Source organism: Schistocerca nitens, chromosome 5 (assembly GCF_023898315.1).
Source record: "Schistocerca nitens isolate TAMUIC-IGC-003100 chromosome 5, iqSchNite1.1, whole genome shotgun sequence".
In the NCBI taxonomy this organism is placed as follows: domain Eukaryota; kingdom Metazoa; phylum Arthropoda; class Insecta; order Orthoptera; family Acrididae; genus Schistocerca; species Schistocerca nitens.
Genome location: NC_064618.1, coordinates 791860515 through 791887468, shown reverse-complemented (window position 1 = coordinate 791887468; position 26954 = coordinate 791860515). Strand labels below are relative to the sequence as shown.

At 38.7% G+C, this 26954-nt stretch overlaps 1 protein-coding gene across 1 annotated transcript in view; it reads right to left on the bottom strand.

Moving 5' to 3' along the window:
* Positions 1-26954, bottom strand: part of LOC126259781 (RING finger and SPRY domain-containing protein 1-like) — a 166111-nt gene that overhangs the window by 33172 nt on the left and 105985 nt on the right. The window contains exons 8-9 of the mRNA XM_049956788.1: positions 21560-21774; positions 2416-2571 (exon numbers count right to left, since the gene is read on the bottom strand). Coding sequence (XP_049812745.1) covers positions 2416-2571; positions 21560-21774 — 371 coding nt within the window. The remainder of the gene's footprint in view (positions 1-2415; positions 2572-21559; positions 21775-26954) is intronic.

Here is a 26954-nt window from a genome sequence, read left to right as displayed (position 1 = left end):
ACAATTGTAGCCAGAGGGTCTGAAAGGGTTAAAGAAACACAGATAGTCTGTCACTTCCAAGATTACAGTCCCTTTCTCTTTATGGTCATTTTCTTCAATTACGTTGCACATTTTTTTAATCAAATATTTTCAGTCTAACAGTGCAACAGGGTGTTTCTTGTACCAGCATTATGGTCACTAAGCCCTCTCTGACTGATCTGACTACATGCCATCATTGAAATAGCTGATAGGACTGCAAAGTTCCTCTATATAATCTGACACCCATTGTTGGGGCTGCTGAGGTAACCACTACATAATGACTACTTATGAACTGTGGAGACCAACTTAAACAAAAACTGAGGAAGAAATAATTCACACAGTAACAATATGCCAAAGTGTTTAAGTAGTTATTAGAGCAGGCTATTTTAATTTCTTGCAAAACTGTATTTCTATAAAGTAATTACAAAACGGGTATACATAATGTTACTGAACATCTTACGAAACAGTCTTAAAGTAGCAACTATGCAACATTATGTTAGGATTATGAAGAATGGCATTTTTTATTATGACATTTGTTAAAAATTGAATATTTGTGGCAATTTACCACTTCCGAAAGAAGTCTGATATTTCAGTAGTTTGAGGGCTTTCTTTGAAGATATTTCAAGAAAAGCAAGTACCTCACTAAATGCTATTTTCTTTAATACGCATAAAATGAGGGGAAGGCAACCACTTACCTACAGATGATTGGTATGTGGCACACAGAGAGACACAGTAGGAAACAGCTAACACTAGCTTCTGTGAACACACAATCACACAGATACCTTTACACATGCTCACAGTAGCAGCATGAGTCTCTCAGCTAGTGTGTGTGTGTGTGTGTGTGTGTGTGTGTGGTGGTGGGGGGGGGGGGGGGTAGTGGCAGAGCATGATTGTACTCTTACCAGAAAAAGATCAAGAGTTCAAAGGCTAGAGTTAACTTTTTCTACTACATGTTTCTGTGCACCATCCAGCAATCCTCTACATAGTAAGTGATTGCCCTTCCCTTATTGTATGTTATTTTTCCATCCTGGAATTTACATTATGCCGCAAAATTTATAAAAGGTATATAATATTATGTAAAGGACAGTTGCTACTAACATACAGCGAAGAAGCTGAGTCGCAGATAGGCACAACAAAAAGACTGTCATCACTCTCACACCATGCAGCTGTACGATAATGCTTGTGCGTGGGCCCGGATAGCTCAGTCGGTAGAGCGTTTTTGGTCAACAAGCCCTTTGTCAAAAACAGACAACAGGCGCGCGCGTGCGTGCGTACACACACACACACACACACACACACACACACACACACACACACACACACACACGACCAGTCTGTGGCAGCTGTGGCTGAAGCCACACTCATCTTTGTGGCAGTCTTTTTGTTGTGCTTATCTGTGAATCAACATTTCCACTATATGGTGAGTAGCAACTATCCTTTTCATAATATTGTTACATTCCATCCAGGATTTTCCATTGTTTTATAAAAGGTATAATGTTTCGTGCACTACTTCATTTAAAAATATGAACTAAAATAGAGAAACATTTGAAATGCCCCTGAATTATGCTCAAAATCATGTACAGCAAATGAGGGGCATCAAATGTTTCTTTAAGCTACCTTATTTCTTACTTTCGGCAAACAATTTCACAATTTTTTTTGTTTTGTTCAGATATCATGAAATATATTATACATAAAATATCTATTATAACAACAAAAATAATAAATTTTTTACAATATGATGTAATTGAATAGATAAAAAATCTTCTCACTAAGTGGCAGCAGGATAACAAACATAAAAAAAAAGGTTTTACATATGCAAGTTTTTGGAGCGAGTGGCTGCTTCTTCCAGCAGAAGTGTTGAAGGGGAAGGAGAGGAGTAAAGGAAAAAAAAAAACAAGAGAAGTCTACGAAAAGGGGTAAGTTTAGGAAATTTGCCCAGAACCTCAGTCAGGGGAAACTTACCAGATGGTAAGTCTTCCATGACCTGGGGTTCTGGGTGGCATTTCTAAATTCTACCCTCCTTTTCCTTCGCCCCTCTTCCTTCCCCCTTCCCCTTCAACCCTGGAGCCACTGGCTCCAAAAGCTTGTGTATGTAAAACATTTTTTATATGTATGTTTTCCTGCTGCCGCTTAAAATACTGTAGGTGGTCTTCTTCTACTACTATTACCACCACCACCACCACCACCACCACCACCACCACCACCAACACCACCACCAATTTATAGCCTAACTATACATATATATACACCCAGCAACCTCAAAGCTACTGGATTTACCATTTCTTTCAATCCACTGCTGATTTGCATCTTTTCTCTTTATTTGGACATTATGAAAAAGAATCATAACTGAAATGAATTATTTACTTTCTATATAACACCATTAATGGCTTAATATACCTGGGCAGGACAACCTTGTCTGCAGGATCAAGAGTGGCATGCATGTTAAAACTCTGAAAGTTGCGATCCTTTGGTGGGAAGCGGTATGGAGTTGCACCAAAATTGAAACGGCATTGCTGGAACGACATGAAACTCGCTGCTGCAAAAAATCCTGACCTGTGAACATACAAATATATAAGATTTACTGAAAAACAAAATGACTATGAGCAACATCTGATCACGCTGATCAATTGTAGCAACACCAGTTTAATAAGTACCACAGCACAGCATGTTAAGGCCCTTGACAATCGGCAAAATTTTCAATGGGAATAAATCAAAGTAAATGGATCCCTCACCTCTTAATTACCAAGATCTATGAAAAACTAGTACAGGTATAAAGACTTAAAAGTGTAGAGAACCTGGTGATTGGCAGCAAGCAAAAAATTAATACCTAAAACATCATCTTATCATATAAAGAAAAAAGGAGAATGTAACATTAATATGACAATCAAAATTTCTGGGTGGATACAAACAATGGAATGAGTAAAGCTAACATACTTTTAGCTGTGTGGTGTCTCTTCTTTTGGATGTGTTCAAAAGAAAATACACAGGTATGTGTGTTGTTCATTCAAATACACAAAAACCCAATGCTGTGGAAAAGGTCGGATAGTGCCCTAAGCAGTCTACCATTGTCAGAAAACTTCAATTTTTAAATTGGACCCAATATCATTTATATGCCAAAACTATCCAAGCTTTTGCATGTTGTTGTTGTTGTTGTTGTTGTGGTCTTCAGTCCTGAGACTGGATTGATGCAGCTCTCCATGCTACTCTATCCTCTGCAAGCTTCTTCATCTCCCAGTACCTACTGCAACCTACATCCTTCTGAATCTGCTTAGTGTATTCATCTCTTGGTCTCCCCCTATGATTTGTACCCTCCACGCTGCCCTCCAATGCTAAATTGGTGATCCCTTGATGCCTCAGAACATGTCCTACCAACTGATCCCTTCTTCTAGTCAAGTTGTGCCACAAACTTCTCTTCTCCCCAATCCTATTCAATACCTCCTCATTAGTTACGTGATCTACCCATCTAATCTTCAGCATTCTTCTGTAGCACCACATTTCGAAAGCTTCTATTCTCTTCTTGTCCAAACTATTTACCGTCCATGTTTCACTTCCATACATGGCTACACTCCATACAAATACTTTCAGAAATGACTTCCTCACACTTAAATCTATACTCGATGTTAACAAATTTCTCTTCTTCAGAAACGCTTTCCTTGCCATTGCCAGTCTACATTTTATATCCTCTCTACTTCGACCATCATCAATTATTTTGCTCCCCAAGTAGCAAAACTCCTTTACTACTTTAAGTGTCTCATTTCCTAATCTAATACCCTCTACATCACCCGACTTAATTCGACTACATTCCATTATCCTCGTTTTGTTTTTGTTGATGTTCATCTTATATCCTCCCTTCAAGACAACATCCATTCCGTTCAACTGCTCTTCCAAGTCCTTTGCTGTCTCTGACAGAATTACAATGTCATCGGCGAACCTCAAATGTTTTTATTTCTTCTCCATGGATTTTAATACCTACTCCAAATTTTTCTTTTGTTATCTTTACTGTTTGCTCAATATACAGATTGAATAACATCGGGGAGAGGCTACAACCGTCTTACTCCCTTCCCAACCACTGCTTCCCTTTCATGTCCCTCGACTCTTATAACTGCCATCTGGTTTCTGTACAAATTGTAAATAGCCTTTCGCTCCCTGTATTTTACCCCTGCCACCTTTAGAATTTGAAAGAGAGTATTCCAGTCAACATTGTCAAAAGCTTTCTCTAAGTCTACAAGTGCTACAAACGTAGGTTTGCCTTTCCTTAATCTTTCTTCTAAGATAAGTCGTAAGGTCAGTATTGCCTCACGTGTTCCAGTATTTCTACGGAATCCAAACTGATCTTCCCCGACGTCGGCTTCTACTAGTTTTTCCATTCGTCTGTAAAGAATACGTGTTGGTATTTTGCAGCTGTGGCTTATTAAACTGATAGTTCGGTAATTTTCACATCTGTCAACACCTGCTTTCTTTGGGATTGGAATTCTTATATTCTTCATGAAGTCTGAGGGTATTTCGCCTGTTTTATACATCTTGCTCACCAGATGGTAGAGTTTTGTCATGACTGGCTCTCCCAAGGCCGTCAGTAGTTCCAATGGAATGTTGTCTACTCCGGGGGCCTTGTTTCGACTCAGGTCTTTCAGTGCTCTGTCAAACTCTTCACGCAGTATCGTATCTCCCATTTCATCTTCATCTACATCCTCTTCCATTTCCATAATATTGTCCTCAAGTGCATCGCCCTTGTATAGACCCTCTATATACTCCTTCCACCTTTCTGCTTTCCCTTCTTTGCTTAGAACTGGGTTTCCATCTGAGCTCTTGATATTCATACAAGTGGTTCTCTTATCTCCAAAGGTCTCTTTAATTTTCCTGTAGGCAGTATCTATCTTACCCCTAATGAGATAAGCCTCTACATCCTTACATTTCTCCTCTTGCCATCCCTGCTTAGCTATTTTGCACTTCCTGTCGATCTCATTTTTGAGACGTTTGCATTCCTTTTTGCCTGCTTCATTTACTGCATTTTTATATTTTCTCCTCTCATCAATTAAATTCAATATTTCTTCTGTTACCCAAGGATTTCTACTAGCCCTCGTATTTTTACCTATTTGATCCTCTGCTGCCTTCACTACTTCATCCCTCAAAGCTACCCATTCTTCTTCTACTGTATTTCTTTCCCCCATTCCTCTCAATTGTTCCCTTATGCTCTCCCTGAAACTCTGTACAACCTCTGGTTCTTTCAGTTTATCCAGGTCCCATCTCCTTAAATTCCCACCTTTTTGCAGTTTCTTCAGTTTTAATCTACATGTCATAACCAACAGATTGTGGTCAGAGTCCACATCTGCCCATGGAAATGTCTTACAATTTAAAACCTGGTTCCTAAATGTCTGTCTTACCATTATATAATCTATCTGATACCTTTTAGTATCTCCAGGGTTCTTCCATGTATACAACCTTCTATCATGATTCTTAAACCAAGTGTTAGCTATGACTAAGTTGTGCTCTGTGCAAAATTCAACCAGACGGCTTCCTCTTTCATTTCTTAGCCCCAATCCATATTCACCTACTACGTTTCCTTCTCTCCCTTTTCCTACACTCGAATTCCAGTCACCCATGACTATTAAATTTTCGTCTCCCTTCACTATCTGAATAATTTCTTTTATTTCAACATACATTTCTTCAATTTCTTCGTCATCTGCAGAGCTAGTTGGCATATAAACTTGTACTACTGTAGTAGGTGTGGGCTTCGTATCTATCTTGGCCACAATAATGCGTTCACTATGCTGTTTGTAGTAGCTTACCCGCATTCCTATTTTCCTATTCATTATTAAACCTACTCCTGCATTACCCCTATTTGACTTTGTGTTTATAAGCCTGTAGTCACCTGACCAGAAGTCTTGTCCCTCCTGCCACCGAACTTCACTAATTCCCACTATATCTAACTTTAACTTATCCATTTCCCTTTTTAAATTTTCTAACCTACCTGCCCGATTAAGAGATCTGACATTCCACGCTCTGATCCGTAGAACGCCAGTTTTCTTTCTCCTGATAACGACATCCTCTTGAGTAGTCCCCGCCCGGAGATCCGAATGGGGGACTATTTTACCTCCGGAATATTTTACCCAAGAGGACGCCATCATCATTTAATCATACAGTAAAGCTGCATGCCCTCGGGAAAAATTACGGCCGTAGTTTCCCCTTGCTTTCAGCCGTTTGCAGTACCAACACAGCAAGGCCGTTTTGGTTATTGTTACAAGGCCAGATCAGTCAATCATCCAGACTGTTGCCCTTGCAACTACTGAAAAGGCTGCTGCCCCTCTTCAGGAAACACACGTTTGTCTGGCCTCTCAACAGATACCCCTCCGTTGTGGTTGTACCTACGGTAAGGCTATCTGTATCGCTGAGGCACGCAAGCCTCCCCACCAACGGCAAGGTCCGTGGTTCATGGGGGGGGGGGGGGGGGTTTGCATGTTATGATATGTAATTTTACTGGACTAGTTCTCAAGCAAAATGTATCTTCTTGCAGAAACACTGATCTAACTAAATATAATGTTTCTCATCAAAAGGGAAGTAAATGACAGCAAGAAGAAGATGCAGCACTGATGGCCACAATAACGGACAATTTTCAGCAACTCTCAGAGATAGAGGACACCCTGTTGCACTGTTAGACTGAAAATATTTGATTAAAAAAATGTGCAACATAATTGAAGAAAATGACCATAAAGAGAAAGGGACCGTAATCTTGGAAGTGACAGACTATCTGTGTTTCTTTAACCCTTTCAGACCCTCTGGCTACAATTGTGTACATTCAGTTGCAATAGAAGTATTTTTTCCCAATGGGAACCTGAGGTACACATCTGCGAATTTTCAACCTCTTCATCATGTGCAAATGCTGCCAACTGTGGAGCATTATCATGAAAATATCAGAAGTCAGTGTGGCAGTGGGCAGCTGCTCGTGACCACCAGGATACGTGGTTTGCTGTATTCCACTGTATAACTGGAAATTGTCATTGTTCTTTTGCATGGTAATTGTTGAATGATCATTTTACTATTTATTACAATAGACAATATTTTGTAATTAGTTATTTTAGTCAATAAAATTAAACCACGTGTACAAAGTATGTTTTGAGAATGGGTACATATTTTTGTTTAAGTCTTGCATTAAAATCATAAAAAAATTACCTAAGGGCATTCCCATATAGAGAAAAATTTTCCTTTCTTTAGAAAAAATTCAGGTCTGAAAGGGTCAATGACTAATATTTGGGCTTCACTGAACCGCAAGGCATATGTTGAGTAACTGGTCATTTCATTAACAGTAACTGGTGCCTGAAAGCTTTAGCTCTTGAGATATACTGTTTCCCAGAAAAGCATACAGCTCTAATATTAGTGAGGCTTTAGACAACATGGTTTTAGAACGGAACATAAAAAACAAAGCTGTAAGCATCATAACTGACACTGTCAGCAAAAGGATGGTCACCATACAGCTTATTCAAAGTGGCAGACCAGGTGTCTTCTTTAGCCCACACTATCCATTTAGTTGTGAGAAGTTCTTTTAACAGCAACTGTGATCCATGTGTTACACAGAAAAAGATAAGAAAAATGATCAGTTACTTTGAAACAAGTTGCACTGATAATGAAGAACGCCATGCAATCTTGTATCTAATGAAAAACTTTTAAATAAAGTAACTTAGGGAACAAAAACCTGATGGGGGGAACAGTCCATTTTATACGCTACAACACCTACTAGAGAAAAAGGAATGCTTTGGAACCTCTTTATCACCTTAGTGTTCAGGTGTTCACAACCTCACACTTGAGGAATGGCAAATTTTGAACAAATGTGCACTGGAGCCATTTGAATTGCTATCACGCAATATTTTAAAGCTATATTTCTCTTTCAAAAGCTATTCTAGAACTCTGACAGCTACTCCTAACCCTATGCAAAGGAAAGGGAGCTACCTTAACAGCACAAAAGTTACAGAAATATCTGCACCACTCACTAATAAATACATTAGGATTAACAGAAACAAACTGAGTAAATGCAGTTACTACTGTACTCAAGATAAGATTCAAAATGTTATCATTTATGAATCCAACTCATTCAAAAAATGCTGTTGTAAGCCTCATTCCAGAGCACACACACAATAGGTACCTCAGGATCTACTCATTCACCCACTAACGACACTAGGCACAAGTAACATTTCCAATCAAATGCCAGGGCTTCTTTCAATGAAGACATTTCCAATAAAAACCTAATGAAAAGCAGCCATGATAGTGCTGACCTGGACATCCAACAATATTTGGAAGAACCATACCTACAACGCATGAAGAATCCTATACAGTGCTGGATGAAAAATAAGAATTGTTACCCAGGTCTAGCTGTCATGGCAGAACAGTATCCCGCAATACCTGCAGCTTCTGCTCCCAGTGAGAGAATACTATCTGTAACAGGACTATTTATAAACAAAGAAGCAGCCTAAAGCGCCAAATGGTTAATAAAATCATATTTCTAAACAAAAATCAATGATAATGCAGTAAGGGGGAGTAAAAATGCATTCAGATAATTTTTTTCTTTCTACAATAAGTAAATGTATGTAAGTAGTTTCTGGGTATAGCAGGTTATAGCATTTCTCTTTTCGTCTTCTGAGAAATCTTCTACTACTACTAATACTACTACTACTACTACAGTAAAAATTAATAAAGGTAGTGCATTTGACACCAATGTAGAAAGGACAATTTCAAATCCTTCCTTACATGTACATAAGAAAACGATTTTGACTGCTGCGGCTCAACGCCTCGTTGTACAGTATTTCTGCGCAGTCACTCAGAGCACAGCATCACTGACAACTTCTCAAGAGTAGCCACGAAATTGTTGAGAAATTGCCTTAGCGTTAAACATTTCTCAAGCGTGATCATAGTTCACCACTTCCTTGGTATCTAATACCAGTGGCGTAGCGCGGTTGAAAAGGTTGGCGAGACTCTGCAGTGATTATAGGGAGATAAAATGGTACAATAAACAATAATTTAAACAAATGAAACAAAATGTATCCAATAAAACAACAACAACTACTACTACTACTACTACCACCGCCACTAATAATGATAATAATAACTCGTTCAAGAAACGATGACAAATATGTAGAGCTCCAGCAGCAAGAGAAGAATAACTTATATTTTCTTGTACATAAGTGCAATGCGCCTGTCTTTTCTTTCCACGAATAAGTGTATAACTCAGTCTACAAAGATCTGATCACTGGAGAGCTCTCCAAGTAGTGTGTTTTCTATTGCTAACGTGCTCAAACACGACAGCTGGATGTTGGACATTGAATTCCTTAAATAATTCTTCACTCATTTAAGAGTACTCATTCTTCGTTCACTGCTTGCTGTAGTTGCGGGTAGGGTCAAAACCAAACACAGGAACTTTGTTGTTTCTTCATAAACGGAGTCTAGATCATTGTTGACAATGCACTTTAAGAGGATTCTTGGAGGTAGTGTTTTTTCTCATCAGCGTATACTTTCCACAGTTCATTTTCAAGTTGTTCTTGTTTGAAAAAAAGGGTAGTGTTCTAATAATTGAAGCAGTTTCAACTTTGGGAATTCTTTTTGATAGTTCGGGAAACACTTTTCATTCAAAAGTTTAATAAACTGAATTTGGGGAAAGTCTTAAAACCTTCTTTCCATCTGAACAGTTTGCAAATCCAGTATCTCATAAGATAGTGTCCTGAGAGATGTCTTTTGACTGTCACAGAATGGTAAGTTGCCATTCAAACACAAGCTGCATTTAATGCATTCATCAACGAATGTTTCCGTTCTTAATTGTCGTAAATCTCTCAAAACAATTCTTATTTCGTCGTGGAAAGCAATTATACTGACAGATTTTGACTGAAGAACATTAAAGAGATGATCAACATGAACAAAGCACCCTCAGTAGAAGCAAAGCAAGTAGACAAACGTAGGATCATCCATCCGTCGTTTCATTCCCACAGCACAGCTCAAAGATTCTGGGTCCCACTGAGAGTCTGTATCAGCAAATATATCATTAAAAACACTGTATAGCCCTGAGAAATGACTAGATGTTATTGAAACTTTCCTGGAATGAAAGTATGATTTTGGAAGAATGTAACAGTACCAAATTCAGTTGGTGTGCATAACAATGAATAAACAGTGCATAGGGACAGAACTGCTTCACCAATTGTTGTAGTCCTCTTTCTCTGCCCACCGTTACTGAAGCGCCATCATATGTTTGACTAACCACTTTTCCTTCCACATTCCATTCTTTCAATATTGCATGAATAATGTTTGACAAACCTTCAGCAGTTTTATCTCCAGAAACATCGTAAAATCCAACGAATCTTTCCTCAATTTTGTCTGCAATACAGTACCTGAATATTATACTCATTTGACTCTTGCATGACACGTCTGATGTTTCATCAGCCTGAATCGAAATTGCAATTCTGAATTTCAGATTTTATTTTCTCATTAACTGCCAGAGTTATCATTTCTATTACATCATTCTGTATATCTGGAGAAGTTCCTTTAAAGGTTGAAGATGATGACAGATGGTCTCGTATTAACTGCTCTCCTTCAGCTAGTAAATCCAACAATTCCAGACAGTTACCTTTGTTGCTGGAGGATTCGTCTTCTCGATGGCCTCGAAAGGATAGTTCTTGTTTACAAAGAAATACAATTGCCTGAATAAGACAAGCAAATACTCTCCTGCTGGATACAACTTGTTTGTTGTATTTTATTGCTGTCAGACGAGCGGCTTCAGAAAGGGCGTGCTCAATTCTACTGTGCCTAATAACTGAAATGATTCTTTGTTCTGATGAATTTGTGCTTTCCTGTCAAAGTTCTTTATTGTACAAATGCCCTCATTGCATCATTCCTTTTCACCACCACACAGAAGACATATATAACAATATAATATGTAATTGACTGCATTCGCAGTCAGCCAAGCATACTTTTCGTACCAGGCTGTCTGAAAATTGCGTTTTTGTTTGGCTTCACTTAAAACTACACTGAGTATAGGAGTAGGTTGTTTGTCCTTCCATTCTCACTTTTTTCGTACGTTAATGCAGAAAAAGGTGTTTTTAACAAAAATTCTATAAGGTGTTCAGTTGCTGGCTCACTTATGTTGGCGACACAACGAAAATATGCACTAAAATCACACCAGAATAACTATGAACACAAACCGCGCGACTTCACTTCCGTGTTAAAAGCCAGCATGGAAGCGGCAGAGACTAGTCTCGATACCTGCTAGCAAGTGCAGCGCACCGGCCTTCGTGGAAGAGGGGAAGTGGAGGGGGTGCAGGCGCACACAGCCAGGTAAGGGAAGGGAGGCGGAGACTGAGAGCAGTTGAGTCTCAAGCAGGCAGGCAGACACACCAGTCCAATACTCAGGGTGCGGCGGCGCGGGCTACAAAGCTGATGTCTTCGCACATTTAGTGCTCTTAGTAGAAAGCTACTACAAACAGCATAGTGAATGCATTATTGTGGCCAAGATAGATACGAAGCCGACACCTACTACAGTAGTACAAGTTTATATACCAACTAGCTCTGCAGATGACGAAGAAATTGAAGAAATGTATGATGAAATAAAAGAAATTATTCAGATAGTGAAGGGAGACGAAAATTTAATAGTCATGGGTGACTGGAATTCGAGTGTAGGAAAAGGTAGACAAGGAAACATAGTAGGTGAATATGGATTGGGGCTAAGAAATGAAAGAGGAAGCCGCTTGGTAGAATTTTGCACAGAGCACAACATAATCATAGCTAACACTTGGTTTAAGAACGATGAAAGAAGGTTGTACACATGGAAGAACCCTGGAGATACTAAAAGGTATCAGATAGATTATATAATGGTAAGACAGACATTTAGGAACCAGGTTTTAAATTGTAAAACATTTCCAGGGGCAGATGTGGACTCTGACCACAATCTATTGGTTATGACCTGTAGATTAAAACTGAAGAAACTGCAAAAAGGTGGGAATTTAAGAAGATGGGACCTGGATAAACTGAAAGAACCAGAGGTTGTACAGAGTTTCAGGGAGAGCATAAGGGAACAATTGACAGGAATGGGGGAAAGAAATACAGTAGAAGAAGAATGGGTAGCTTTGAGGGATGAAGTAGTGAAGGCAGCAGAGGATCAAGTAGGTAAAAAGACGAGGACTAGTAGAAATCCTTGGGTAACAGAAGAAATATTGAATTTAATTGATGAAAGGAGAAAATATAAAAATGCAGTAAATGAAGCAGGCAAAAAGGAATACAAACGTCTCAAAAATGAGATCGACAGGAAGTGCAAAATGGCTAAGCAGGGATGGCAAGAGGAGAAATGTAAGGATGTAGAGGCTTTATCTCACTAGGGGTAAGATAGATACTGCCTACAGGAAAATTAAAGAGACCTTTGGAGAAAAGAGAACCACTTGTATGAATATCAAGAGCTCAGATGGAAACCCAGTTCTAAGCAAAGAAGGGAAAGCAGAAAGGTGGAAGGAGTATATAGAGGGTCTATACAAGGGCGATGTACTTGAGGACAATATTACGGAAATGGAAGAGGATGTAGATGAAGATGAAATGGGAGATACGATACTGTGTGAAGAGTTTGACAGAGCTCTGAAAGACACAAGTCGAAACAAGGCCCCAGGAGTAGACAACATTCCATTGGAACTACTGACGGCCTTGGGAGAGCCAGTCATGACAAAACTCTACCATCTGGTGAGCAAGATGTATGAAACAGGCGAAATACCCTCAGACTTCAAGAAGAAGAATATAATAATTCCAATCCCAAAGAAAGCAGGTGTTGACAGATGTGAAAATTACCGAACAATCAGTTTAATAAGCCACAGCTGCAAAATACTAACACGAATTCTTTACAGACGAATGGAAAAACTAGTAGAAGCCGACGTCGGGGAAGATCAGTTTGGATTCCGTAGAAACACTGGAACACGTGAGGCAATACTGACCTTACGACTTACCTTAGAAGAAAGATTAAGGAAAGGCAAACCTACGTTCCTAGCATTTGTAGACTTAGAGAAAGCTTTTGACAATGTTGACTGGAATACTCTCTTTCAAACTCTAAAGGTGGCAGGGGAAACATACAGGGAGCGAAAGGCTATTTACAATTTGTACAGAAACCAGATGGCAGTTATGAGAGTCGAGGGACATGAAAGGGAAGCAGTGGTTGGGAAGGGAGTAAGACAGGGTTGTAGCCTCTCCCCGATGTTATTCAATCTGTATATTGAGCAAGCAGTAAAGGAAACAAAAGAAAAATTCGGAGTAGGTATTAAAATCCGCGGAGGAAATAAAAACTTTGAGGTTTGCCGATGACATTGTAATTCTGTCAGAGACAGCAAAGGACTTGGAAGAGCAGTTGAATGGAATGGACAGTGTCTTGAAAGGAGGATATAAGATGAACATCAACTAAAGCAAAATGAGGATAATGGAATGTAGTCAAATTAAGTCGGGTGATGCTGAGGGAATTAGATTAGGAAATGAGACACTTAAAGTAGTAAAGGAGTTTTGCTATTTGGGGAGCAAAATAACTGATGATGGTAGAAGTAGAGAGGATATAAAATGTAGACTGGCAATGGCAAGGAAAGCGTTTCTGAAGAAGAGAAATTTGTTAACATCGAATATAGATTTAAGTGTCAATAAGTCATTTCTGAAAGTATTTGTATGGAGTGTAGCCATGTATGGAAGTGAAACATGGACGATAAATAGTTTGGACAAGAAGAGAATAGAAGCTTTCGAAATGTGGTGCTACAGAAGAATGTTGAAGATTAGATGGGTAGTTCACATAACTAATGAGGAAGTATTGAATAGAATTGGGGAGAAGAGAAGTTTGTGGGACAACTTGACCAGAAGAAGGGATCAGTGGGTAGGACATGTTCTGAGGCATCAAGGGATCACCAATTTAGTATTGGAGGGCAGCGTGGAGGGTAAAAATCGTAGAGGGAGACCAAGAGATGAATACACTGAGCAGATTCAGAAGGATGTAGGTTGCAGTAGGTACTGGGAGATGAAGAGGCTTGCACAGGATAGAGTAGCATGGAGAGCTGCATCAAACCAGTCTCAGGACTGAAGACCACAATAAATAAATAATAGTAGAAAGTTGTTTATATTTTTGTTATGAATTACTAGTATTTTATAGAGTGGAGCTAGAAAGATTATTAACAAAGTCTATGAGTGTTGTAAGGAGGAGATAAAAGAAGTAAGAGTTGCTCCAACCTCTCTCTCAGCCGACGAGTCAAAAAGTACACATACAAGACCAAGTTTCGGCTCTGTGAAATGAACTTGGAATTTTTGCAAAGTTAATCCTGGGAAATAACCAGAAACTCCTGACAATGTGAGGTAAATTTCAATTCAAATGTGTTTTGAAACAGAGCTTTGAAAGACTTTTTATCAAAAAAGGCAGAAGGAATAGCAAATATTCCTTCATAATTTCTGAAATCATATAGGAATGTGGCAACCAATCAATCATTCAAGTTGGTGTGTAGAATATATGGGACTGGAGACATGCCATCAGACTTCCAAGAAAAATATAATCTAGCCAATCCTGAAGAAAGCAAGGGCAGATAAGTGCGAGAACTATTACACAACCAGCTTAATGGTTCAGGCCTTCAAGTTGCTGACAATAATAATAAGCAAAAGAAATTTGAGGATATGTTAGAAGACAATCAGTCCGGCTTTCCAAAATCGAAGAGCATCAATCAGAGACGCAGTTCTGACATTGCAATTGATAATGTAAGCAAGACTTTGGAGGAGGAGGAGGGGGGAGGGGGGGGGGATCAAGGTACATTCATATGATTTGTCAGCCTGGAAAAAGTGACTGACAATGTTAATTGATGCAAGATGTTCGAAATTCTGAGAAAAATCTGAGTAAGTTATAAGGAAAGATATAACAGACAATATGTACAAGAACCAATAGGGAACAAACAGATTAGAAGACAAGAATGAACTGCTTGGATTACAAAGAGTACAAGATACGATTGTAGTCTTTAACCCCTACTGCTCAATTTATACTTTGAAGAAGCAATGATAAAAAGAAAAGAAGGGTTCAACAGGGGAATTAAATTTTGCAGAGAAAGCTCATCAATGATACGTTTCACTGATGTCATTGCTGTTCTCAGTGAAAATGAACAAGAGTTACGGCACATCTCAGCTCATTCGACCAGTGAGTCACACCAGTCTCCTACTGAAAAGGAAATCTTAACATCACATCACATCACATCACATCACATCACATCACGTGTCTCCTTCTGACTAATTCCTCTTACCAAAACTGAAAATACTGTACAAGAGCTCAAGATCAGACTCAACTAAGATGATCTAGAATGCCATCACTATTTAACAAAGAAAATTTCAGAAGGATATGAAAGTAAATGAAAACTTATGCCGAACAATGAATCTCATCAAATGGATCTTTTTGAAGCTGACTGCAGAATGATTTTCTGCCATCAACATACATTCTGTGTAAGGATCATGAATAAGAGGGAAATTATGGCAAGTACAAAGGCATACAGACAGTCGTTTTTCCCTTGTTCTGTCTGCATGTGGGACAGGAAAGGATGATTAGTAGTGCTACAAGTTACCCCCCAGCACGCACGACACAGTGGCTGGTGGAGTATGTATATAGATATAGCGCTTATATTTGATTCAGTATTTGGAAGACTGATTCTGAAACTGCCTCAATCTGGGAACTTTTTGAATACATTTTTTTATGAAGAGGCTACATATAAAATAGAATCCTTTGAAATGTGGGAAACAACTGGCAGACATGTGGAGGGGAGTGACGGATGGGAGGGGGGAATGTTGTTACCAGCAAATCTAGCACACTGTAATCACATTTCAATTCATGAACAATGAATAACAACAAAATAGGGATCTAAATATTTTATGAGTTACTGAATTAGCACTTTTCACAAGATGCTTGAAGTGCAGATGACTAATATCTCACTCTTCCACTGCCGATGGCACAGGAGGGTACTCTTACCATTCCTTCATTTATTGTCCTCTCGCAATATGTACGAAATCTGTACCTGAGGAGTCTATTCCACGGATCTACTCATTGTTTATGAATTAAATATGAAAGAGGACATCACGTATTTGTCTGCTGCCATTTAAAGTAAAATTTTTTATTAGATTTTGCAAGATTTTTCAATAATATACTTTAATAATAATAATAATAATAATAATAATAATATTTTATTATTATTGTTAGTAAGTGGCAATCTGGAATTGGAATAACGAAATCAGATGTTAAGAAACAGCAATCAAGAGAGCAATTTCAAAAAGAGCCTTTAGGATTTCATGTGCAGACCCCACAACCATGTTGTTGTGGTCTTCAGTCATATGAAAATCATTAAATGCGACGTGAAACTTATAGAGGATGCTGAGACTACACATGAGCCCATAACCCCACTATTCAAGACATTCCTTACTGGGATTTGCATCAATAGCTTACTGACAGATGGAGGCAATCACGGTGTCATTTTCCACATACTAAAGTCAAGCATGTTATTTACTATCATCTGACGATTCCCATCCTGAAGTGGGAGTTAAACAACCAAGATTTAGGACAGTTTCAGAAAATGAACTGTTTGAAGCTGACTGCCAAACGATTCTACTGCAGCCAACATACATTGTACATAAGGGCCACGAAGATAAACTATGAGTAATTAGGGCTCATACGGAGGCATATAGACAGTCGTTTCTCCCTCGCTCCATTTGTGAGTGGAACGGAACAGGAAATGACAAGTAATGGTACAGGGCTTGGGGAGTATCTATGTAGACGTAGATATCACTTCTAGATCTGAAGTTTTAGTACCATTTTAGTTGTAAAATTAACAATACATGTTTTCTGATAAAGCACATCATACAGTGGAGCTTTTACAGCAACAATAATTCCACTTACTGTTTGCAATTAATAACAACATTTGCATCACACCTAACACATAAAAGTAAAATTCCTAGAGTTTAGGTATCCTATTAAGGTCCCTTTAAAACAGGAAACAATAGGTGAGGACGTAATTTTGAAGATTAATGTTTGTCAAAAACATTATAACTTTCCAGTATTTTTTTTTAGTTTAAAACAATGGAAAATCCAGGATGGAAGGGAAGGGAAGTTGCTACTCACCATATAGCAGAGATGCTGAGTAACAGATATGTACAACAAAGAGATTGTCAAACAAGTAAGCTTTCTATCAAATAGGTCTTCATTGCACTTAGACCAGTGCGCGCGCGCGCGCGCGCACACACGCGCGCACACACACACACACACACACACACACACACACACACACACACACACACACACACACACACACACACACACACACACACACAATCTCTGGCTGCCGAAGCCTTTTTGGCTGAAAGCTTATTTGTTTGACAGTCTTTTTGCTGTGCCCATCTGTGACTCAACATCTCCACTATATGGTGAGTAGCAATCTATCCTTTTCATAATATTGTCAATAGTTAATATATTCAGGTAATAACAAATGTCACCAAAATTTGTGAAACCATGAAATTTTATTTAAGATGTTCCATACTACAATTTACCATTCATTCTTTAACTGTAAAAAAAAAAAAAAATTCTTTCATGTAAGAGCAAAATGTAAACTAATCCTCATAGGAATCCCATTTTGGAACATTGTATCTATAAACAGGGTGTATACATGGACAAGAAGAAAAAAATCCCGGATTTTCACCCAATTTTCCAGTTAAAAATACACTTTTTCTGTGTTGCCTGACAGTGTACTTTCCCTCAGAGCTGTTAATTTATCAATCCTTTCAATGGTAATGGTTTTATACACTGGCACAGAACTTCCCAGCACTTTAGGAAATGAAACATGGCAAAAAAACAATGTGTTCTGGAAAGATGTTTATTGCGCAGCAACATCCGCACCGTGTATTTCCTTATTACAGAAGTATAAATACGAGTTCCATCAAATACAGCATTAGTATCTGAACCACTGAAATAAAGACTGTGACATGCTTTTGTCAGCCAATCACAGCTCATGATGTCATGCAATCTTGCCAGCCAATGATAGTAGATATTCAGAGCATATGACACATGATGTTGTCAGCCGACAGCAACGTCACTGTTAAATAGCACAAACACACAAATCAGGAAAGTTAATGATTTAAATTAATATACATATAGTATGCCAACGGCCTTGGCGCAGTGGTAACACCGGTTCCCGTCAGTTCACAGAAGTTGAGCGCTGTCGGGCTGGGCCAGCACTTAGATGGGTGACCATCCGGTCTGCCTAGTGCTGTTGGCAAGCGGGGTGCACTCAGCCCTTGTGAGGCAAACTGAGGAGCTACTTGATTGAGAAGTAGTGGCTCCGGTCTCATAAACTGACATATGGTCAGGAGAGTGGTGTGCTGACTGCATGCCCCTCCATATCCACATCCCGTGACGCCTCTAAGCTGAGGATGACAAGGCGGTTGGTCAGTACTGCTGGGCCTTCATGGCCTGTCTGGATGGAGTTCAGTTTTTATTTTTTTTTACATATAGTATTGCTACAAGTAAAGCTAAGCTTTCACAAATAATACTAGTCCTTTTCTACATGTGTACCCTTCAAATACATCAAAAGAAAGTTTGCCAGTAAAATTTTAAATAATGACATAAATGGCTGGTCTTCAGGGTCCAAAATTTTTGTAAATGGCGGTCCTCAAGTATTAAGTTCTGAATGAGAGTCAAACGCTCTGCAATTTAAGAAATTCACCACATATTCTCACATGAAACATAAATCATCTTGCATAAAATTAAATTTATTTGAAAGTAACACTTCTCAAACTACCATTTACAATATTTTCCCACAACGTAGAAATAGGTTCATTTGAGTTTTGCCAAAGAGTGTCAGGAAGCAAGCATTACTGCACATGTGCAGTTACAATGACTGTGGAAGCCTGTCCTAGATATTTGCTCTGCTCATATGGTTTTTGTAACCTGTCTGTCTGAAATTTCGTGTGTACTGGAGCATCACGTGCCTCTGTGCAGCTCAGCAGCATGTTGTTCAGAGGGGACAAATGGAGTTATTGTAATTACACATTTTAATTTCAAAACTAGACTCTACAGAAGTAAGAAGGAATACAAAACTCTTACTCAAATTTAAAAAAAACAGTTCCTTGTATACTCCAAAACTAAGGACAATAAGTTTCTCACAACTTTTTCAAATGGTATAAAAAATTAACAAGGTTATCTGTGAAGCCAAGAAATTGTATAACTGGCAGTTTACAGTCTACTTCAGGAATAAATATAAAGCCTCATGGGGAGTTACAATGATAAAAACACTGTATGTTGCCAGTCTTTAATTTACCAAAGAATGGCATACTTTAAATTTAAGACATAAACAACACAAATTACGAAATACCATCAAGCCTAGAGGAGGTACAAGACAAGTTATGAAACATGTCTTGTGATAAAAAAATATTGTTTCTCAAGGAAAGCAGATTTGTGAAATTCTGCTTATGCTGTCAATATATTTGAAACAAAACTCAATGTGGTTTGGACTCAAGTCAATGCACATCCTGTGCAGAAATACTGAGCCATGCTTTCTCTATAGCCGTCGATAACTAAGAAAGTGTTGCCGGTGCAGGATTTTGCGCACGAACTGACCTATCAATTGCCGGCCGGAGTGGCCGTGTGGTTCTAGGCGCTACAGTCTGGAACTGAGCGACCGCTACGGTCGCAGGTTCGAATCCTGCCTCGGGCATGGATGTGTGTGCTGTCCTTAGGTTAGTTAGGTTTAATTAGTTCTAAGTTCTAGGTGACTGGTGACCTCTGAAGTTAAGTCGCATAGTGCTCAGAGCCATTTGAACCATTTTGACCTCTCAATTACATCCCATAAATGTTTGATGGGATTCATGTCAAGTGATCTGGATGGCCATATCGTTCACTGGAATTGTACAGAATGTTCTTCAAACCAATCACGAACAATTGTGGCTTGGTGACATCACGCATTGTCATTCATAAAAATTCCATCTTTCTTTGGGACCATGAAGTTCATGAATGGCTGCAAATGGTCTCTAAATAGCTGAACATAGCCATTTCCAGTCAACAACTGGTTCAGTTAGACCAGAGGACCCAGTCCATTCCATGTAAACACAGCCCACACCATTATGGAGCCACCATCAGCTTGCACAGTGCCCTGTTGACATCTTGGGTCCATGGCTTTGTGGGGTCTGTGCCATACTAGAGCCCTACCATCAGCTCCTAGCTGCTGAAACTGGGACTCATCCGACCAGGCCACAATTTTCCATTCATTTATAGTCCAACCAACATGGTCATGAGCCCAGGAGACACACTGCAGCTGATGTGTTGTTAGCAAAGGCTGCCATAGCCCATGCCCATTAATGCCAAATTTTGCTGCACTGTCTAACAGATACATTCGTTGTATGTCCCACATGATTTCTGTTGTTATTTCACACAGTGTAGTTTGTCTGTTAGCACTGCAATCTCTACGCAAACACCGCTGTTCTCAGTCATTAAGTGAAGGCCGTTGGCCACTGAATTGTCTGTGATGAGAGATAATACCTGAAATTTGGTATTATCGGCATACTCTTGACACTGTGGATCTCAGAATACTGAATTCCCCATCGAATTCCGAAATGGAATGCCCCATGCATCTAAATCCAACTACCATCCTGCATTCAAAGTATGTTAATTCTCGTCATGCAGCTACATCCACATCAGAGACCTTTTCACATGAATCATCTGATTACAAATGGCAGCTCCGCTAATGAACTGCCCTTTTGTACCTCATGCATGCCATGCTACCACCATCTGTACATGTGAATAACACTATCCCATAACTTTTTTCACCTTAGTGTAATGTGTGGTAAAAAGAGAATAACACTTCATTGGCTAAAGCTCTACACTTTCATTTCTGGTCATCTCCTTTAATAGCTTTTCAGTGCATACTTGTCTACTGGGAAATCAAAAAGCAAAACATCATAATTGAGTTACCATACTGATTCCAATACAAAACAAAGATAGAAACAACTTTTGTTTGGCTGGTGGTAAAAAAAAAAAGCTGCTAAATTTTGTTTCAGAATCAATGATATCTTTATTTCACAACAAGAGAGGCAAGGGGCTGGACTTAACACTATTACTCAAGGATAGGCAGGGAGGTTCTAGAACACTAGGTCAAGGGAAACAGAATGCAGGGTGAAGCAAGCAATAATCAGCAATGAAATGATGGAAACAGACAAGAAACACAATGCTGGATGTTACAAGTGGCAATGAGGGCATCAGGAATGTGTGACGTAAATCAGGAATAGATAAAATGTAGATGAACAGCAATGAAATGATGGCAACAGACAAGAAACACAATGTTGTATGTTACAAGTGGCAATGAGGGCATCAGGGATGTGTGACGTATAATCAAGGAATAGATAAAATGTTGATGAAAGTAACAAGAGTAAAAATAATGCAGAAATGAGCAGTTCCAGGTCTCTTTCTCTAATGTACTACTCAGCTATTTCCACTTATCTTACTATATTCAAACTGAAGTGTGTTATCAACTGAAGAGGAATGACAGAGCTCTATTACCTTGCAATGCCAAACACATCAGTACAGGGTGCGAGGGCCTCCCCATTGAGGTAGAAGATGGCCTCGGGCACAGTCAAATCAAGAAGGCACCCCAAGATGTCACCTGCTTTCCAAGCTGACTGGCCTTGAGCTCGATTGTGGGCATCGTGCCATATAAGTCGTCGACATCCATCATATGCGACAGAAAAAGCATCATCTCCAATTCCGTAACCTTCCTGAAAGTGCATAGTAGAACGATTGAGCTCTTGACATAATACTACTGTGTTGTGAGCAACATGAAAAGATCTTGGCTACTTTTAGCTCATACAGAATACAATTCTGCCTGAAAAATTATTCATAATTTGGTGGTCACGTTTAAAATTCACACAGTTGATTCAAATCAGGACAAAGAAACTGTACTAGGGAAACTGCACATTTTACCTCATCCAATCAACATTCAATGGTGTAAATTGCACTACATGCAGTTTTTCTTATTTTTTATTTTATTTTTTTATTTTCATATTATGTCAGAGAACTTGCAAAAGTATAAGAAATGAGAGAACAAAACTCCTAACACCAAAAAAAGAAAAACTTCAAAAAGTCACTGCATATGAATATCACTATGCTAACATTATACCGAAAACAAGGATTCATATTACTAAATGGCTAACCTTATTCATTGTTCATTGTGCACGGTGCCAGTTGCAGGTTGCCTATCTGATGGCTTCCAGGGGGAAACAAATATGTGATTTAAAAAATTTCATACAATTACTGAGCGAATTTAAAAATTTCATATGCTGTCGTAATCTACTCATTAAGAGTTATAATCTTATGTCAAATGTTTAATACATTAAGATAAGTACCCTATATTACAGTTACAAAATTGCATAAATGTCATGAGACACTATAACTCAACGCACACAAATTTCCCAAGCTATATTCGCCTAGTATTTGAGAGTGAAAGCACTTAGTAGCTTCCAAGAAATTTTAAAAATAATATCAAACCTTTTCTAAAGTTTTCTTGTGTACATGCCTGACTCCAAATGCTTAACATGTTAACTCATCATTCTTAAAGTGATAAGAAGTTCAAAGATGTTTTATACTTGGGAGTTCATTTTCTTACACAACTGGATGTTTACCGCTAGACCACTGATTATACCATCATGGTGAAATTTGAGAAGAAGTAGGTAGATAGTCATGTTGAAAAATGGAAAGTTTTGTGGTTTTTGGACAGAAACCTCTGTCAAAAATATTTGCTCCCCCCCCCCCTTTTTTTGCTGTCACACACACACACACACACACACACACACACACACACACACACACACACACGTATCTACATCATATATCCCCAACTTCAAAATAGTATGGCTTAAGAAAAAAGGAAAAATCATCTATGACCCATTTCTGCTCACATCTGGCGCACTGAGTCTCCTGGCTTGAAGTTCTAGATTGCTTTTTGTTTGTCCTTAAGCCAGTTAATTTCTTTTCATGCTATCATTTCTGCACTCTTATCAGAACAAGGAGACACTGTATCAGAAAAAATCTATTTTATATACTTTGTTCATTCCATTTGCTGTTGATTGGTATGTAGATTTTCTTGATTATTTGTCTTCTTCTTCTTCTTCTTCTTCTTCCTCTTCTTCAGTCCAGAGACCACTCTGATTCAGCTCTCCATGCTACTCTATCTTGTGCAAGCTTCTTCATTTCCAAGTAACTACTGCACCCTACATCCTTCTGAATCTGCTTAATGTATTCATCTCTTGGTCTCCCAGAACGGAGTCCTGCTAACCAATCCCTTCTTTTAGTCAGGCTGTGCCACAAATTCCTATTCTCCCCAATTCTATTCAGTACCTCCTCATTAGTTATGTGATCTACCCATCTAATCTTCAACATTCTTCTGTGGCACCACATTTCGAAAGCTTCTATTCTCTTCTTGTCTAAACTATTTATTGTCCACGTTTCATATCCATACATGGCTACACTCCACACAAATACTTTGAGAAAAGATCTCCCGACACAAATCTATACCTGATGTTAACCAATTTCTCTTCTTCAGAAACGCTTTCCTCGCCATTGCCAGTCTACATTTTATATCCTCTCTACTTTGACCATCATCAGTTATTTTGCTCCCCAAATTGCAAAACTCCTTTACTACTTTAAGTGTCTCATTTCTTAATCTAATTCCTTTAGCATCACCTGATTTAGTTAGACTAAATTCCATTATCCTTGTTTTGCTTTTGTTGATGCTCATCTTATATCCTCCTTTCAAGACACTGTCCATTCCGCTCAACAGCTCTTCCAGGTCCTTTGCTGTCTGTGACAGAATTACAATGTGATGGGCGAACCTCAAAGTTTTTATTTCTTCTCCGTGGATTTTAATTCCTACTCTGAATTTTTCTTTCGTTTCCTTTACTGCTTGCTCAATATACAGATTGAATAACATCAGGGATAGGCTACAACCCTGTCTCACTCCCTTCCCAACCACTGCTTCCCTTTCATGTCCCTCGACACTTAACTGCCATCTGGTTTCTGTACAAATTGTAAATAGCCTTTCACTCCCTGTATTTCACTCCTGCCACCTTCAGAATTTTAAAAAGAGTATTCCAGTCTACACTGTCAAAAGCTTTCTCTGAGTTTACAAACGCTAGAAATGTAGGTTTGCCTTTCCTTAATCTATCTTCTAAGATAAGTTGTAGGGTCAGTACTGCCTCACGTGTTCCAACATTTCCACGGAATCCAAACTGATCTTCCCCAAGGTTGGCTTCTACCAGTTTTTCCATTCGTCTGTAAAGAATTCGTGTCAGTATTTTGCAGCCGTGACTTATTAAACCGATGGTTCAGTAATTTTCACATCTGTCAACACCTGCTTTCTTTGGGATTGGAATTATTATATTCTGCTTGAAGTCTGAGGGTATTCTGCCTGTCTCATACATTTTGCTCACCAGATGGTAGAGTTCTGTCAGGCCAAGGCTAACAGTAGTTCTAATGGAATGTTGTCTCCTCCCAGGGCCTTCTTTCAACTCAGGTCTTTCAAAGCTCTATCAAATTCTTAACGCAGTATAGTATCTCCTATTTCATCTTCACCTACTTCAGTATTTCATCTCTCAAATCTACCCAGTCTTCTTCTACTGTATTTCTTTCCCCTGTTCTTGTCAATCATTCCCTAATGGTGTCTCTGAAACACTCTACAACCTCTGGTTCTTTCAGTTTATCCAAGTCCCATCTCCTAAAATTCCCACCTTTTTTCAGTTTCTTCAGTTTTAATCTACAGTTTTATATTACACATATTTTCAATTTATTTGATAACTTCTACAGATATAATGAAACCTGTAATAATAATCAAAATAAAAACTGAAAGTAACAAAAATAGTAATAATAATAATAATAATAATAATAATAATAATAATAGTAAAGAAGTTTAAGAATGATACAAATTAGTTTAGCAACATCAAGCTGCAGACAGGCACGATTAAAAGACACTCATATGTAGCTTTCAGCCTCAGCCTTTATCAGTAGAGAGGGGGAGGGGGGGGGGGGGAGGGACACACACACACACACACACACACACACACACACACACACACACACACACAGCAAGCAAACCTCAAGCGTGCGCGTGCTGAGTTTTTGATCTTGCCCATCTGCAACTGGACATGTCTTTTTTACATTAAGTAGCAATCAATCTTGTTAATATTTCTACCCGGAATTTCCGTTGTTTGACAGAAGAGTTTAGTGCATATGAATAATTCTTTGTCCTCTTCCTGGCCCTACAGCCCTAGAAGGGCCTTGCCTGCTCTAGAACATCATTCCATTTGTCCCTGTCTTTTGTCTCCATCCTCAGACACCAATAATTTTTAAACCTTCTTTTATGTCATCCAAGTATTGAAGTCTTTGTCTTCCCCTGCTTCTTTGGCCTCCGCAGTTCTGCAGCAGTGCTATTTTTGTTGGGTTCTCATGCTCCATGCAAAAAACATGGATGACCATTTCAGGCAGTTTATGATTTCAAGATCTTGACTAATGTCATGCCATAGATTTTGCGTAACACTTTTTGTTCAAAACATTCTATTAGCTCTTCACATTGTTGCATCAGTGTCCAAGTTTCTGAGCCATACTACTGGATGTATTAAAGTTTTATACAGCTCATACTTTGTTCTTCTGGACTTAAGTTGCGGGGCCAGCCCATAATAGCATTTATTATCTATATGGTGTGCCACTTTATTTCCACACTAATATCATTCTGTGATGTTACCAATGTTCCAAGATAAACAAATTCACGAACAGATTCTATTTGCACCTTTGTCAGTTTCTAACATTGTATTTAGTTCTGGTCGTTACTATTCACATGTATTTACCTTTATTGATAGTCACTTCCAGCCCCATTTTGTATTCCTGCTGCCAACAGTGCCCTGTGTGTTTCTTCAGCAGCTAGTTCTGTTCTTGCAATAATATCCATATCACCCACATAGGCCAGAACCTGCACCATTCTATTGTATACTGCACCTGTTGTGTTGTTTGAGCTGTGCATATTACCTTCTACAGTGCTATGTTAAACAGCACACATGAAAATGAATCTCCTTGCCTCAGTCCACAGTTAGTTTCAAAACTTGGTGTTAAATTTCTTTATATCTGTACTTTATATACTACTTTTCCCACAGGCAAACTTATGAGGTGTACTAAATGCTGTGGTATGCCCAGTTTATTCATGGCTTCAACAAGCTTATTTCTTTTTATGGTGGCATATGCTGCTTTAAAATCAACAAATATATGATGAGTTTCTATATCGTATTCCTTGTTTTTTTTTCTCCAATAACTGCCTCGGGGTGGATATTTGTTCATCAGCTGGTTTGTCAGATCTAAAGCCTACCTGATGTCTCCTTACCACTTTTTTCTGCAAAAGCTTTTAAACAGGCAGAAAGCAAGCAGGAGAATATTTTACATGTGGTGTTCAGTAATGTAATACCTGTATAGTGTGTACATTCCAAAATGACCCATTTCTTATGTGCAGCACATATTAGACCAGTACTCTAATCATCTGGAAGACTTTGCGTCCATATGTCTGAGATCAGAGCTGGCATGCATTGAATTAGATGTTCTCCACCACACTTAATAAGCTCAGCTGGCAAGTTGTCTTTGCCAGGTTATTTATTGTTGGCTAGTTTCTTTATTGTTAGTCGAATCTCTTACATCGAAGGCATCCCACTTTCTCTTTCTTGGTTTCCAGTTAGTTCCCATGCTTCAGTATTCTATGAGTATAATGAATCCTTAAAGTACTCTGCCCAATGATGTAACACTCCTCCTTGTGATGCTGTAAGTTCACCATTTTTTCCACCTACATTTTTTTTTTTGCTGAAATTCCGTTCTAAGGTTATTCACCTTTCTGTAAAATGTCCTCCTTTCATTGGTGTCATTCAGT